This window comes from Molossus molossus, unplaced genomic scaffold (genome assembly GCF_014108415.1).
Source record: "Molossus molossus isolate mMolMol1 unplaced genomic scaffold, mMolMol1.p scaffold_m16_p_12, whole genome shotgun sequence".
In the NCBI taxonomy this organism is placed as follows: domain Eukaryota; kingdom Metazoa; phylum Chordata; class Mammalia; order Chiroptera; family Molossidae; genus Molossus; species Molossus molossus.
The window spans coordinates 59,562,863-59,580,440 of NW_023425347.1; the positions used below are offsets into that span (position 1 = coordinate 59,562,863).

Sequence of the window (17,578 nt, forward strand, 5' to 3'; positions counted from 1 at the left end):
CTCCCCAACCAGAAGACAAATAGCTTAAATCACCTACTCAGGGAGACAGACAGCAGAAATTAGTGCCATTTGTGCCAACCACACCCAAGGACAGATGAAGTTAAGGGAATACATCTCATTTTGGTGCATCAGCATAAAGCTGATGAATATTCCATTGGATCCTTCCCTAATACTTGCCCCAATTCCCAGACTGTAAAACCCTCCAGAGGAAGCACCCAGCAGACCGCCACGCATGCCCACCTTGCCCCCCGCCCGGGCATTGCCTCACCTTCGCCTTTCTCTCTCCCAAGCGCCCGAGGCCCTTCTTTTGCCTTGTAACTTGTTTCCTGAGCCTACGCAGTCCAGCTGGCTTACTCCTACTACTTCTGTAACGTTCTAAATAAACTTTCTCTTATAATTTGAGTTCCTGGCTCTGAATTCCTTTTTTGCCGAGGTCTAACTTCGCCGGTAACAACTGGTGCCGTTTTGCCGTCAACATCGCCAGTAACCAAAGCACGAACGTTTTTGTGCTTCGTTCACTTTTGTATCATCTGTACTCTTAAGATTGTCATCAGACAGTCAGAGGAGTGGACTTTAACCTCAGCTCTGCTGCTAACCTGGAATCCAGTACGCATGGACTCTGCCAACATCTTCCCCCCAAACCCTGCCATCACCACCAGAACCTCCTTCTGAGATCTGGTGGTCAAGGCTCTCTAGGAGAATTCAGACAGTCAGTAGTTTAGAGAAAAAGACCCTAAGTTGTGATTGATACAAGGCGATCTCTGGCTAAGCAGTCAAATTTCTGGCTGTTTGGCCCCATAGACAGAGACTTTGGTTGCCAGTTACATGCTTGGGCACATCTAGCTCATGTTTACTTCATTTCTAAGCTCATAAGACATTTCTTTTCAGGGATGTCTTGTCTAAAAGGATTATGGTAAATCACGAGTATGAAATACTAAATCTGTTTATCAACACTTGCTGCTTCAGTTTCAAATAGGATTTGCGGATACTAAGCTCTAAGACGGGGTGGCCCGTATCGCTGTTTTCAGAGAGCCCGAAGTCACACCCAAAGGGGCACAAGGTTCCCGATTCCGTGGGATTTGCTGTCCTTTCCAAATTGCCGGCTTCATTTTACTGAAAACAGCTATGCCTATTTCTCCCAAGACCTGAAGGGCAGTGGGAGATAAACTTTCCTTCGTAAGGCAATAAAAGGAAAGGAAAGGAAAAAAACAGCATTTATTGATACATACACAAGATGAGCTGCAGATAAAATTTAAGAATCCTCAATTTACAGAAACAAATAGAGCCAAAAGTGTAGGTGAGATCACTCTGGAAAAGGGGGCACAGACTGAAGAGGACACCCCGCTGCGGTGAACTTTGATGTTCTGGTCAAGAAAAAGACTAGGAACTTGAAAAGGAGATTAAGAAGGAGTCAGAGACACAGGAGAAAAACTGGGAGAAGGTGACATTCCAGAAAGAAAACCAAAAAGAGAGAGTGTTACACAGGAGAGCAAACGGTGATTCTTGGTGCCACATACTATTGAGAGCTTCAGGGGCTGGGTCACATCCTGAGGACCTCGAGGTCTCTGAGGACCTTCACAGCACATGTTTCAGGGGCCAGTGGACACAATTCAAACTGGAGTGGGCAGAGGGGAGTGCCAAGTGAGGAAGTAGTGACTGAGATCTAGGCAGTGCTTTGGTGAAACCTAGCTTCAAAGAGGAGAAATACCAGGAGGTAGTTGGAAGGGGTAGGAAGTCAGTTCACACGTGGAAAGAGTTGGGGTTTAAATCCAGTTCTACTCCTAAGACTGAATTCTATGAATGGCTGGTATGCTACTGTTTCTGAGTTTCATGCGAATCCATAAACCCCTCTTCCCCATTTTCATTAAAAACTACTCCCATGAGGTTCATCTGTAGAAGAAAGTTCTGGACATTTTGAGTATTTCCTTGCACAGTCTAACTATCCCTTAGGTTTGTGTTGAGCTTTCGGATCTTCAGAGATTGGCATTTCCATGATCTACTTTCATCCATATAACACCTGTAAAAGGAGTTAAGCAGGGCGGTATTATTGCGATTTTTATGGGTGAAGAAACTGAATCACCAAGACATTTATGGCAGAACAGACACGTGAATCCAGACCTCTATTTTCTAGCCCAGTGTTCTCGCTCCATAACCTTTCCACAAGAAGGTAGGCAGGTTATAGATGACTCACAGCTGCTGCCTAACCCTAGAACAGCCAGGCCCCAACTCCTCCACCCTTTATAATCATTAGTAATAGTAACAGAAGTAGTAGTAGCAGTTGTCATAATGGTCAAAGTGCTGTTACAAAGCCTTGCCAAACATTATTTGCTAAGCTCCAAGAGAATTCTCAGTTATCCAAGGTTGGCTCTCTCATAACTATTCACCATGTTCTGATGAGGACACTGAGGTTCACACATAATGTATGTTGGACCTGGGTGTGAATCTAGATCTCTGGGCTCAAATCCAGTCCTCTGTCTATGTGTTCATGGTTTATACATGCCGGAGCCCTTCAAGAATCTGATGAGAGTTATGGCCCCTCTTCACAGAAACATATGCATGAGTGTATCACCACGGTCTGGTGCTAAGTGTTCACTTGCTACTAGGGTGTCATTACTTCTAGGCCACCTCAGTAGGGAGAGCTAGGAAATGAATGTGTGTATGCTCACGCATGAATACACACATCTGTATTTATTTTATTTATACCCAGACAAAAATATATATATAGTCAAAAGTTGATTCTAATACCTCCGATTTCCTCCTGATACACTGAGTTCACGCCAACCTTCCCCTTTCCTTATTTGTGAGAAATCTGTCTTTAATAATCCACATATATTTATTTATTGAATAAATGCAGTATACATATAAAGTATTTTCAGAATAGCTAACCAATACATCTATGAAAAACAAATTTGGTATTTGCAGTATAATATTTATATACAGTTATTTTATCTGTAGCCAGTCTACTGTCAAAATATTCCTTCCCAAAGTTACTTAAGTTAGTTCTTTTCTTTCCCAAACCCCCTTTAGTGTGACTGTGGTATTCACTATTAATATAATGGGCTCACTTTTTTGCTGTTTGTATTTAACTTTATCTACGCTCACCACACACATATATCCTGGATCAATGGATCTAACTATCGATTGATCTATCAATCTATCTATGTATATCCCTGTATGTATCTATCTTCCATCTATTTTCAGGGGCACATGAAGCACCACTGTCATTCCAATAGTACAGTTGTATAAAAATCTGTACTCAGAAAAGTGCCGTTTCCTCCTGCCGTCCCGTTTCTGTGCCTCTCCCCCTCCTTGCATTCCGTTCTGCCCACCCAGTGTAACTAACCCATCTGCTTTGGGTTGAAGTTTCCTGTATTTACTTTGCACAAATGAGTAGATACGTATATATTGTCTTATATCACCTTCTTTTCACATGAAAGGGAGCATATTACCCCTGTTCTTTGAACTCTACCTTCATCGCTGAGCAGTACGTCCTGGGAAGCACCCCTGTCGGTGCCTTCTGAGCTCATGGAGGAAGATGCAGGCTTCAAGAGGCCGAGTGACTTGCCCAGTTACACGCCTAGTGAGGAGGAGTCTGCCTTTGAACCCAGTAGGGTTTGACTCCAAAATCCATGCTCCTTTACTACATCAGAGTTTCTCATCCACAGCTGCTGGCATATTTTGGGATATCTAGGTTCTCTGAATTTTCTTAGGTCATTTAAAAAAGTAATACCTGGATGTTCTAGATCATCTGGAGAACTGCCTTATAACCAAACACTGCCAGGCGTTTTCACTGCCCGGGGGATCTGAACATCGCACATCAGCCTGAAGGGAGCGCCCTCGGCACAGCCGGGCAGGGAAGGCCAGGGCACGGGAGGCAGTTACCTGGCGGCGGCCTTGGCTTGCAGCTCGGGGAAGGCGGCGTGGCCCTGCACCACGTGGTCTATCTGGAAAACAAGAGAGGTGGGTCAGGCTGGTCATTTCTCTAGTCCACATTTAAGCCAGAAAAGATCTATTAAAACGTCTGTTTCTTTCAACTCTTTGTCCATAGAGGATCCAAGCATGTTAAAAAGACAACTCAGCGAGAGGTATTTCAGCTCCGCGGGAAACCTAGCTTTGCTGAACCTAGTGTTGGATTTACAAAACAAAGGCGATGTGTTCTAGAACTGCACACCTGAAACCTCTATAATCTTATTAACCAAAATGTCACCTCGATACATGTAATAAATTCAAAAAATGAAAATAAAAATTAAATTAAATTAAAGGAAAGATAAAGAAGTTAGAGAGAAGAGCAGCAGGACAGGAAGACCAGCGCAGGCGGGCCAGGCCCGGGAACGAGGTGTGCGGATGGCAGTGGGAAGCGGGGAAGTTCAAGGTCAATGCGGGCCCTGGTGTGAAAGCACTGGCCTCTGTCACCCTGTCTGCGCCTGCTGACCCAGGCTGGACCCCAGGCAGTGTCAGACCGTGGATTACTCACTGGGTCTTACTAATGGAGAAGTTGAGTGAAAGAGACTGTGAGGAGGAAGTCTCCATTAAATGGAAAAAAAAAAAAAAAGATTGACAAGACAACCTCCCCTGATTGAGAAGTTAACAGAGCGCTCCAAGGACAAAGATGTCTGAGCTCTGGGGACAACTGTCTTCTTCTTATGTCTAGGATTTTATTCCCAATCCAGTTGGCAGCTCTAAACAAAATAAAATGTAGTATGCATCAGGAAGAGGAATGCCTTTCTGTGCTGCTCCCTGCTCGCTAGAACACACCCAACACTGAACTTAATCTGCGTATTTTCTCGATGTTTACATGAGTCTCTAGGACTCAAAAACAACTATTCTGACAGATTTATTTTCATTCAAACTATGAACCAGCTGGTTGTTTTGGCCCCATGGAGACAGTCTCTCTGAGCACGCTTCTTGAGAGCCTGGGCCGTATAAGGAGAGAATGTTTGGGGGCCTCAGTGGCTGGATTTGCGGTCTGGTTCTGCCACTAGCTGTGTGGCTTTGTGCAAGTTACTTAGCTTCTCTGGGCCTCAAAAACTTTTCCCCTTGGCCGGCCTTCTTTTAAAACAGGACTGCTAGGCCCTTGCCAGTATGGCTCAGTGGATAGAGCATCGGCGCATGGACCAGAGTCTTGGGTTGAATTCCAGTCAAGGGCATGTACCTCGGCTGTGGCTCAGTCCTCGCCCTGGGCGGGGCATGAGGGAGGCAGCCAATTGGTGTGTCTCTCTCACATCAATATCCATGTTTCTTTTTCTCTCTCTCTCCCCCTCCCTGTCTCCCTCCTTCCCACTCTATCTGAAGATAAATGGAAAAAAATATCCTTGGGTGAGGATTTAAACAAACAAACAAACAAACAAAAACAAAATTGCTGGGATTTATAGAGTGTATACCATAATGCCAACCATAGTATAAATACTATTACCTAAAATTTATTGACTCATTTACCATATATTAATACTAAGCTAAGCATTTTACATACATTATCTCATTTATTCCTTCCAGTACCTCCATGGAAAAGATACTATTGTTCACTATAGAAGTGAGAAACTGAGAGTAAAAGACAAAGTAACTTGCCCAAGGTCACAGGTAAGTGACAGATCTTTCTGTTTTTAGCCAGGTCTCTGTATCTAAAGTCCTTATTCTTGACTACTACGCCACACTGTCTATTAAACTTCCAGGTATAATACAGTTTGTTGAATTCTAGTTGTACAAGTTCTGCAGAATGTTTCAAAATTACATCAAAGCAATTGGCCATTTCGACGGGGGAAAATGCAGGTGTGGGATGCTTATTTCCTACAGGTTCAGCGTTGGGTTACAGTGATGAGGCATATTCTGGACCTTAAAGAGTCTGCATCAGTGAGGCATTACTTGATTTGATGCTAATTTTGATGGGAAGTACTTTCGTACTTTCGGAGGTCAGAGGAGGGAGATGTAAATGAGCTCCCAGGAGGAAGCGCAAAACCCAGCATGCGTAGTGCATGCATAAACAAAGTTATTCAGTATTCACTGCATGCTTAATGCATCAGGGACCGTGCCTGGCCTCGGGGAAGACAGTGGAAAATAAAAATGCAATACACACAATACATGATAACATCATGTAAAAGATCAATAATTTGGCAATTATAGTTGGGAGGAGAGGTGAGGCTTCAGCTGGGAAGCCAAGAACAGGCAGTTTGGAGGAGAAAAGAGTTGAAGGCAAGGCTTTCCAGAGAGGGGATGGTGATGAGTCCGGATATGAAGGTAGAGAGACAAACATGGTTACAGACCATAAGAGGACTGGTCAAGCCCCGTGGCTGGACTATGATAGATGCTCAATAAATATTTGCTGAATAAATGCAGTATGCACGGACCACATGGAGACACACCACGTGCTCACAGTACCATGTGCTATTGGTAGCACTTGCCACACATTGCGTTTGTGTCTATTTGCACGAGGCACACTTTGGTCACCAGGTGACTGTATATTAAACTAGAGAATAAATACAGTGTTGGGAACAGGGAATGAATGAGGAGCAAGGGGAAAGATGGTGAGTCTTAAAAGTCAGGTCAGTGTTTAAGTGTTTGTAGTTTTATCGAGTTAGAGGCCTTAGGAAATTATTTTGATTTGGGGAGCAAGGTGGTAAAAAGTTAAGGACAATGAGTCTGGGCGGGTATAGAGGACAGGAAGATGAGTAGACAGAGAGCGGGAAATGCTGACACACTCCGAGGCGGACTCTGGGAACAAAAGGCACAAATACTCCTTGCCCTTGTCCTCTTGTGGCATTTGTCAAGGTCTTCCACATCCATCAGTTGACACATCAGTCTTTTATTCTACACTCTGAGTGAGTTTAAATCAAGAGCCTGGTTATTTCCCAGGCCCCAGTGTTTATAACAATGCCTGACATCTTGGTTAAAAAAATTGAGATACATTTTTAAGAAAATAAAACACATTTAGTGACTAACCAGTTACAGAACATAAGAAAATCTGAGTCAAGGATGATTTTGAACTTTTGGATCAAAGAAAAGGAAGCGTGGCCACATTAATCATGTCTTTTTATTTTCTCTATTTCTGATGCTCTGATATCTAGGGCCTTATTGACCCTGGAGGGACTGCCCCCGAGGGCCAGCCAAATCCTACCGGTAGGAAAGGATTCGACTCGCCTATAAGCATCCTTATCTGCACACTGCGTTCTCCGGAGGCCAACTCCCACCACCTCCTCTACGGACCACTGTTTTCCCGCTTTAACCACCCCAGGGCCAGCCACCAACAACTGGGGTCACCCCGTCCCTCCCTTCCCATGCGGCCCTGTCTGGCGTGGCATGCTCCCTCCTCTTGAGACCTGACGGTGACAAGCCCCCTTCAGCGGCAGTGTCTCCTGCCCTGTCGACCTCGTCAGACCTGAACAACAGTGACGTCTCTGTTTGAAAGCAGTGGTTTAGTGGAAAGAACATGCACTTCGGAAACAGACAGGCCTGGGCTCCAATTCATGGTCTATACTTCTATTCTGTGCTATGTAGGAAAAGTGACTTGACCTCTCAGAACCTCATTTCCTACAATGATAACATAGGGATAAGAACTTCACTTTGCAGGGAAGGTTGTGGTGCTTGTCGGGTATGGAGGTGGCTTTCAGTTCCTGACACTCAGTGTTAAAAAGCAGGGGGCACCCCCAAACGAGTAAAAATAGTTGGGAGAACAGTGCCTCAGAGGGTCCGCTGTGCTCTGTTTGTCGTAGCATCTGGTGGTAAAGGCCCACCCCTGATTAGCAAAGAACAAGCCAGTCTGTCAAATAACTGAGCATTCATTTCAAAAGCCTGGAGTGCCTGTTCACAGAGTTGATCTCTCTACTTATGTTTGCTTCGCTAATGCACTTAGCACAGTATAGAAGAACACGGTGTCCCATTAGTGGTTACTTGTTTTCCAATGAAATAACCAGTTTAACCACAATGACTGTATTGGCCAAGTGGTTGCCTTAGAAATACATAGACAGAGCTGGTCTAACTCGATGACTGTTTTCTTGTTTCCATCATCTTCTCAGATTTCAGCGCGGAGAGCAGGCAGTTGTGAGTGTGCAGAAAAGTCACAAACTGTTCGGATAGGTAGGACGCCTGAGCTGGATGGAGTCAGGTCCTCCTCAGGAGGGCTTTCGGGTCTAGCTCCAGAGGAAAGGCCATCTGACAATCCAGAACTTGGCTGGATTGTTGGTCCTTCCTTATAAAGGTGGCATCTGCCTTTGGAACACGGGAGGAACAGAAATGTAATACAGTATAACCCAGTGATCAGAACCGGGTAGGAGGAGGTGGCATCTGGCCCACAGATGTATTTTATTTGGGAAACATAATGTTTTTTTAAAATGAGCCAATATTTTAAAATTTGGAGATTTCACTTAAAATCCAGATTTTGGTTTCTTTTGAAGACTCGGGGCCACCCATGTTCCCCCACGGCAAGAGTCAGCTGGAGCCAAGTGGTGACGGATCCCTTCGGACAGGCCTGCCCCCTTCCGTTTGTGAGAAGCGCCACTACTCTATCATTCCCAACAACAGACACCAGGTTGCACCAATTTATCATCATGACTGCACTAATGTTTTACTTGTAGAGATCTATGTCTCTATGCTCCTCTCGCTGTCAAAGGAGGGATCATGGAATTCAGCCTGGGAGTACAATGAGTTGAAAGAAAAACTTCTCTGTGGGAGTAAAGAAAATATTTATTTGCCAAGTCTGTTTATTCATTTGCGCTGTCTGACTGCTTTAGGTATTTGAGGGTTTGACCCTTGCAGAGAAACACAGATGAGAAATCCTGAGACCAGAGTTCTGACTCAGGGCATGATCATGGACAAGAACATGCCTAATTCTCTCTCTTAAACATTTAATAAATTAATGTGACAAACAGCTGTTTGTAAAATTACAAAGAGAACCACATTGCCTGAGATATTAAAACTGTTGGCAAAAGGCTCACATGCAAGGAAAACACATAACAAAGGCAAACATAGAGTTTAAGAATTTTGGGTTCTATGATCAATTTGGCTAAGACAAAGCCATGTTATTGATTGCATGATAGATTTTTCTGTACTAAAGTCAGTTTTACGTGTTAATCTTGAGACTGTATTTTGTCTGGCTTTGCAGATGAAGAAATCATTAGGCTTGGAGAAATGTCCATTGTTTCTCATACCTGCCTTTTTCCCTTTGTGTTTACCTGTAATGTCACTCTTTTTTTCCATCTGAGCTATTCCAACTCTTAACTTACCTCGTCTTTTTATTTCAAAGTGAGAACATTTTACCTGATTTTTCCCAGCCTTAAAATTCTCATGCAAATCTAAGGAAAGAAGAAAGCCCAATCTAGACAATGTCTTTCATGCTGCTAGAAAGAATTGTGGGTTTCAATACTGAACAGTTCCTAAGAACAACAGACATTCTTGGAAGAAAATATAATTGTTTTTTACAACTTTAGTATTAGTTTTATACAGAACAACATTACTTACAAGTGGATAAATTCTCATTTAATGCAGAACTAGTTTAATTAGTTTTATTCACCATCAAAGTTGGTTACTTTGTGCATTTTTATAGTTAGATTAATTCACTTATTCATGAAACTAATGTGCTATATGGCTACTTGTGCTAAGCATCAATCTAATAATCAGGGTACAAAGATAAATAAAAGTCATTGCCTATGAGCAGAAGATGGGCATGCCAATATTCAAATACAGCCTAGACTAAGAAGGTTTTAAAACATTTTATTGATTTTTAGAGAGAGGAAGGGAGGGAGAAAGGACATTGGTGTGAGAAACATTGATCGGTTGTTTCCTGCACGCATCCCAACTCCCAACCAGGGATCAAACCCGCAACCTGGGTATGTGTCCTGACCGGGAGCCAAACCCACCACCTTTTGGTACACAGGACAATGTTCCAACCAACAGAGCCACACCAGCCAAGGCCTGATAAGATTCTTTATAGAGTCAAGAAATGAATTAATTGAACACCTACTCTGTTCTTGTCATAGTAAGTAAGCACAAGGGATTCACTATAATTAAGACAAATGTAAACTCTGTCCAAATGGAGATTATATTCTACTGAAAGAGACAGTCAGTGAATAATTATAATAATTAGAGTGTGATTAGTGATTTAAAGGACTGATTTAAATAGAGGGTTCAGGGAAAACCTGGGGGTTACATTTAAACTAAGACATGGGAAAAAAAAGGAATCAACAGTTTCTAAGTGAAGAGAAAAACAAATGCAAAGATTCTATGGTAGGGAAGAGTGTCATATGTCTTAGGAATTGACAAGAATCCAGTGACACTCCACTGGAGTAAGTATGTAGGAAAATTGTGTAAAATGAGGATAGGGAGGTAGGAAGAGGGGAGAATCCAGCAGGCTGTGGCAAAGGCTTTAGATTTTATTCTAAGTACAATGGGAAGACACAGAGGACTCAGGGGAGTAATGTAATCCTATTTGCTTTCAAAGAACTCATTCATGGGTTCCACTTCTTATATGGGCTGAATAGTTCATACTGTACCAATTCTCCCAAGGATGGCAATTATAAACACGGATCAAAATGTAGCAGATAATTCTTTGAAGACACTGGGAAGAGACCCAAACAGGTAGAAGCTGAAGAGGAGTAGGCTTGTGGAAAGAAAAATACATCACTACATATGTTTCCTGATTTTACAGATTTTTGCTGGAGGGCATGCCCCAATCAAAGCCATAGAGGATTGCTAATACTCAAGACATATGCAGTCATCTGGGCTAAGAAAGGAGAGGTCAGGGTTCAAGGCAACCATAACAGCTAGAGAGTAAGGGTGGGAGAGAGCCAAAGAAAAGGAGCTCAGCATTATGCACCTAAATGCTACCCTAATCCCTGAATTACATTATAAGTAACCCAGCAAAGAACTCAAGAGGTATTTTAGTAGGTGCTATCAGAGGAGAGGCAAAATCTGGAGTCTGAGTCAAGCCAAATAAATTATCTACTAAAACAGACAAACAAACAAAATCAATACTCTTCAGAGAAATGAGAAGCATTCAGTGTTTTAGAATATCTCGAAGCACAATGTTAACAATAGGACCTCGTTTACTAGACACAGAGAAATATAAAAACTAATCCACATTTCAGAGAAAGCCACTTAATGAACATGAGCCCTGAGATGACACAGACGTTAGCATTAGAAGACACAAATCTGAAAGCTGGTAATTCAACAGAGCTTAAGGATGTGAAGATAATATTCTCATCATTAATACAGAGAAAAGAGAAAAGAAACAGAAACTATTAAAAATGAAAATCCTAGTATTGGTACATATAATATCAAAAATAGATGTTTAGCGGATGGGCCTAGCAGCTAATTGGCAACAACGCAGGAAAGAGTCCATGAACTTGAAACCAGACATAACAGAAAGAATATCTAGTTGAGAGGCAGAGAGAAAGAAAAAGAAAAACAAAAGCTCTAAGGGGCCTGTGGAATAATAGTCAAACTTCTCAAATAAGTGTACTTGGAGTTACAGCAGGAAGAATGAAAACATACGGGGTAGAAAATAATATTTAAATAAATAAATGCTAAAAACTTCCCAAACTTGGTGAAAGGCAGCAAGGAAATATTCAAATCTAGAGGAAGAAGGATAAATCCAAAGAACACCACACCTGAGCACAACATACTGAATTTAAAACCAGAGATTAACAGAAAATCTTAAAAATAGCCACAGAAAAATAACGTACTGTACACAGCAGAAGAACAATGCAAAAGATGGTTGACTTCTCATAAGAAACAATGATGCTGCCCTGGCCGGTTTGGCTCAGCGGTTAGAGCGTCCGCCTGCGGTCCGGAGAGACCCGGGTTCAGTTCCTGCAAAGGGCATGTACCTCGGTTGCAGTTTGTCCCCGACCCTGGTTGGTCGTGCGGGTGGCGGCCACTCGATGTGTCCCTTTCACATCGATGTTTCCCTCTCCCTTCCTCTCTCTCCCTCCCACTCTGTCTGTACAAAAAAATGGAAAAATGTCCTCGGATGAGGATTAAAAAAAAAAAAAAGAAAGAAACAATGATGCTAGAATAGAATATATTGATACCTTTAAGTGCTGAAGGAAATAAAACCCTGTCAATCAAGAATTCCATATTGCACAAAAATATCTTTCAAGATAGAAAGTAAAATAAATTCATTAAATATAAAAACTAAGATAATTTTCTTTTTTTAGTAGATTTTCAAGAAATAAAGAAATGCTAAAGGAAGTTCTTCAGGTGGAAGGGAAATTCTACATGGAAACTTAAATGTTCAGAAAGAAATAAAAAACAACAGAAATGGTAAATATGTAGGTAAATATAAAGATTAAGTTTTATTTCTCAGAATTTCTTTGAAATGTGTGACTGTTTATTATGGATTGAATTGTGTCCTCCCAGAGTTCAGACGTTGAAACCTCAGCCCTCAATGTGACTGTGTTTGGTGATGGGAACTTCATGGAGACAATTAAGGTTACATGAGACCATAATGGTGGGGCCCCAGTCTGATAGAATTGGTGTCCTTATATGAAGAGGAAGGAACACCAGATCTTTCTCTTTACATGCATGCACCTGGGAAAGGCCACGTGAGGACAATGAGAAGGTGGCCCATCTACAAGCCGGGAAGAGAGTTCTCTCTTGTCTAAGCCGTCCAGTCTGCGGTCTTTTGTTACGGCAGCCCAAGATGAATACGCTGTTTAAAGCAAACAACTTAAAAACTATTATATTTGGGGCATATAACATATGTAAATTCCACACATATAACAACCACAGCAGAAAGAGTGGGAGATGGTATATGAAACTATAAAACTGAATGCTTTTTATATTTTACATTAAGTTTAACAGTACATATTCTAAGTCGATTGAAAAGTTTAGTGTTTAATGTAATTCCTAAAGAAAACATTTTAAAAGAATTTTTAAAAACGATGCCTATAAAGCAAATAGAGAAATGCAAATAAAATTCTGGAAATTAAAAAGTATTCAATTAATCCAAAAGTAGAAACAGAGAGAAAAAAATAACAGGAGCGACCACAGGTAATAAATAAAAATATCGAAGACCTAAATCCAACCATATTCATCTTTACATTAAATCTAGATAGTCTAAACAAAAAGAGCAGAGATTACAAGACTGTATAGAAAAGCAAGACCCAACTCTACGCCACGTACAAAAGATGCACTTTACATAAACTGGGACAGAGAAAATGGTTGTTTGGCCGGCGGTGCTGGGAGAGAAGGTGAAGACCCAAAGATGGATTGGTGATACATATTTTGGAGTTAGAATCAATAGGACTTTGTAATGGATTGGATGTGGGCAGAGAGGGGAAATGAGGAGTCAAGAATTAATCCTAATTTTCTGGCTTTCATAAAATATAAATGATGGTGCTCCTTATTAAGATGAAGACAAATAAGGGAGGGTCGCCGTAGGGGGGTGTATCAGTTACTCCAGTCAGAAACCTGGGAGTAATTCTTGACTTCGGCCTCCCCCTGCCTCCTTGACATCTAATCCATCTTCTCCAATGAAAGCAAGGCTATCCTTCAGAAACCTGGACCGCTCCTTTTTCTGTACACTTCACATCTACTCCATCAGGAAATCCTGTTGGCTCTACCTTCACAATAAATCAAAATCTGACTTCTTTTTTTTTTTTAACCAGCTCCACTGCCATGGTCTCTCAGCTGGATTATAGCTGTCCTGTTTCCTCTCTCTGGTCACCCTGCTCCCATCTCCCCCACTCCCAACCCAGAGATTATTCCCAACATAGCAGGCAGCCGCCAGAATAATCCCTTAAAATCCTAAGTCATTTGCTACCTCTCCTGCGCTCATTATTCTCCAGTGGCTTTCTAGTCCACTCCGAGTGAAAGCCAGAATTCACACAGGGGCCCCCATTACCTCTTTGTACTCCCTACAACTGTCATTTTGGTTCATTCTGCTCCATCCATGTGACCTCCCTGCTCTTTCTGTAGTAACCCGGGTGAGCAACCCCTCAGGACTTCTGCGTGGGTGTTTCCCTGGCCTGGCATGTTCTTCCTCCAGCTTCCTTTCCTTCCTTGTTGTTTGTCTGATGTCACTTCAGCGAGGTCTACCCGGACCGCCTTATTTAAAATTGCAAATTGCTTATCTGAATCACAAGCTTTCCTCTTCTATTACTTTGACCAACATGCATCATGAAAGAACATTAATTCATTTACTGCTTTATCACCTTCCTGTGTGTTATCTGTCGCCTCCTGTTAGAATGTACGCTTGACAAGGGAAAAGGATTTTGGATGGGGAGACAGAGAGGCTGTTCTATTCACTGCCTTTCCCTCACCCAGGACAGTGCCTTGAACATACTAGGCGCTCAGTAAATACTAACCGTGCAAATAACGTCACTCTCAAAAGTTTGGACTGTATTCTATAGATAACTGGAGAGCTATCAGGAGTGACAGGGTCACATCTGGGTTTAGAAAGACTGCTGTAACTGCAATCTTTACAGAGGGTCTTGTGGACTGAAAGCCGGTCTCCTCCCAACACTCATACACTGAAATCCTAATCGCCGACGTGATGGTGGGCGGAGGCGGGCCGTGGAGAGGAGACGAGGGCATGAGAGGGTGGAGTCCATGAACAGCAGTAGTGCCTGAACAGGGGTCTGAAGAGTCCAGAGTCTCCCCTTCAGCCACGTGAAGATACAAGAAGATTGCCCTCTACAATCTGGAAGAGACCTCTTCCCCAAATCTGACCACGCAGACACCCTAAAACTGGGAGAAATACTTTTCCACTGTATTTAAGCCACCCGGTCCATGGTACCTTGTAGAGCAGCCCCAACCAGGTGAGACGCAGGAGTTAGCGGGGAAGAGGAGAGAAGCAGGAAGGTAATGAGCTGTGCAGGAATCCAGGTGGGTATACAGAAAGCAGAGTGAGAGCCTGGGCAGGAGGAGAGAGCAGGGAGGCATTTGTTTATACAGAGCTGCTCTCTCTGTATCCATGAAGTCATTCCAATTCGCTAACGTGAAGTGCTGGGGGCACACCTATGTCTATGCACAGATCCTGTCAATACTGACACACAGGCGTTTCTCTCATGGCCTCACAAAGCCTGCCAACTGCACTTGCTTCAAACACCGGAACAACGTCACACTAACTGACAATAATTGATTCTCAAGGGAATCGACAGGAAATCTGTAGGAAACACTCAGGAATGCAGATCCACACAAGTCGGACCCAGTTCTGGAAAGATCCGGAGCTTCCGGGAGATGACCTGGGTCTGAATCAAGGCACTCCCACTTATAACGGGGAGACCTTAATCAGATTATCTCTCACCGCTCTGTTTACTCTGTTCTAGTTATTCACTAGTAAAATGGACATCGTGACATCACAGAGACGTGAAGATCAGACGGAACGCTGCATCTCAGCAGGTTCTGGCACCTAACAGCAGGCTGCAGGGCAGTGCGAGCCACGATCACGTACGACAGTAAATCATAATCGTCAGTTCCACAGCCAACTTTCCCACAAGATAACCAGCTACTAGAGGACAGGAATCACGTGATCTTGTTCTTGCCTGGCCCAGAGTAATCACGAGCGAATGAATGAAGGGGTGAAATCGCTCTCTCCATAGCCTGTACAGCACTGTGTCTACTGGGAGCCCATCACGCAGCCTCTTCCCGGGGCTGGCCCCAGGCTGACCCGCATTGGCAACAAGGAGGGTGGGGGTGGGGTGGCAGAGAGGCACTCACAGTGCACAAACCTTGAACCTCCCAGAGCACAAAGCAGTTTGCTACATTGTGGCTCTGTGGTTCCTCTTCATAAAGGTAAATTCTGGGTTCAAACAATTCCAAGGCAACCCCTCACCCAAGACAATTATCCCAGAAAGCCAATGCCACCACAGGGGTGGCTTAGAAACTTGTCTTAGCCTCTCTTCCCCGACACCTGCCCCCCAGAAAGTGACTTCGAGCACTACAGAAAAGGGTGTGTGCAGAGAGGGATGGCCGAGGTCCAGTTGGGAATAGGCTTCAGCATCTGTTTGAGGGGCCCGCATGGACTGCTGTTCTGCGGGAAAGTCCGGGCTCAGAGCAATGTGTTTCGCACAACTGTTCTGGAGGGAGAGACACTCCTTCATGGGTGCTTGATTGATGTAACCGAAATCAATCACCCACAGGGTGCGGGGATGTGCTTTTCCAAGAGGAAATAAATATTAGAGTGACAAGCTTGAAATGAGTAAAAATGAGTCCAAATCTCAGTCAGATAAAACAGCGAGGGTTCCAGAGCCAGAGAAGATCCTATCCTATTTTTTCTTCATCCTGAAGTTAACCAGATGGACTTTTTTTTTTTTTTTAGTACCAATCTATCCACATGCTTGGAATAAAAAACTTGCTTTGTGATGGAAGATCTGTATTTAATTGTAGAAATGAGACAGAATATCTATTTTTCAAACCTAGAGTTTAGATAATTTTTATTGTTCTCAACTCTCTTCTCTCCTGTCTTCTACTTTAGATGGTGTATTTACGGCTGTGTGTTTAGAATATACTGTGGACAGTAGGATAGTGAAACCAACACTTTATTATTTATTTATTTATTTAATTTATTTCCTTTATTGATTTGAGAGAGAGAGGAAGGGAGAGGGAGAGAGAGATAGAAACATCGATGAGAGAGAACATCGACTGGCTGCCTCCTGCATGCTCCTCGCTGGGGACCGGGCCCACAACCTGGGCATGTGCCCTGACCGGGAATTGAACCAGTGACCTCTTGGTGCATGGGTGGACGCTCAACCGCTGAGCACACCAGCCGGACGAAACCGACACTTCAGACATGGCATATGAGAGGTGACACGCATGTAAAACAAGACCTAAAAAATGTCACTTCCTCCTACAGTGTCCCAGCATGCTGTAAAACCAGAGAGGGGGACTCACAACAGAGTAAAGGAGACGACGAAACGGAAAAGGAGGGTGAAAGGCCAGGAAGCCAGGTGAAAGGCCATCGCGAGAACGTCAGGAATCTCCCAGGCTGTGCGGACTACTCCGAGCTTCAGTTCCTCGACTGTAAAACATGGGCAACTGTTCCCATCCCACAGGAGTTTCACGAGGACTACATGAGATAGTATGTGAAAAGCTCTTGGAATGAAGTCTGGGAAATAAGGCTTCAAAATAAATATCAGACATTGTGATTACTATGGATATCATTCAAGGGTTAACAAGATTATATACACAAACCCTTCCCACAGATAAACAACACGCTCAGTAAGGGGCAGTTGTTATTATTATTACCATCATTATTGGTATTCTTAGTTAATCTCTTTGCCTTATAGGTGGTTTCTGTCTCTTGGCTTGGCCTCTCTGGAGTGATGGTTCAGTGGACAGTCTGTTTTGTTCTTGATTCAGATTTTGCCCCATTATGCTAGCTTTCAGATTTCCTACGATTTCACTCTCTGTAGGCCATGAATGAACCATGCCTCACCCCTACGTCCGAGGAAACTATATATGTAGAACTGCTCGAAGTAGAACTCCAAATGCAGCTTGATTGGTTGATGGTGCACAATCAACTAACTAGATAAAGGCCGACAATTCCCATGACTCCTATGGAAAACATTCTGGACTCTGACGGAGGGTTAATGGTAAAGAGATTATAATTTTTATTTAAATTCAGGTTCAGGACAGAAGAGTAACCAAC

At 43.1% G+C, this 17,578-nt stretch overlaps 1 protein-coding gene across 2 annotated transcripts in view; it reads right to left on the minus strand.

The window, feature by feature from the left end:
* FGGY (FGGY carbohydrate kinase domain containing) overlaps positions 1 to 17,578 on the minus strand; it is a 380,948-nt gene that overhangs the window by 110,983 nt on the left and 252,387 nt on the right. For both annotated transcript variants that reach the window (XM_036257128.1, XM_036257129.1), the window contains exon 10: positions 3,883 to 3,944. In XM_036257128.1, the coding sequence (XP_036113021.1) occupies positions 3,883 to 3,944 (62 nt within the window). The remainder of the gene's footprint in view (positions 1 to 3,882; positions 3,945 to 17,578) is intronic.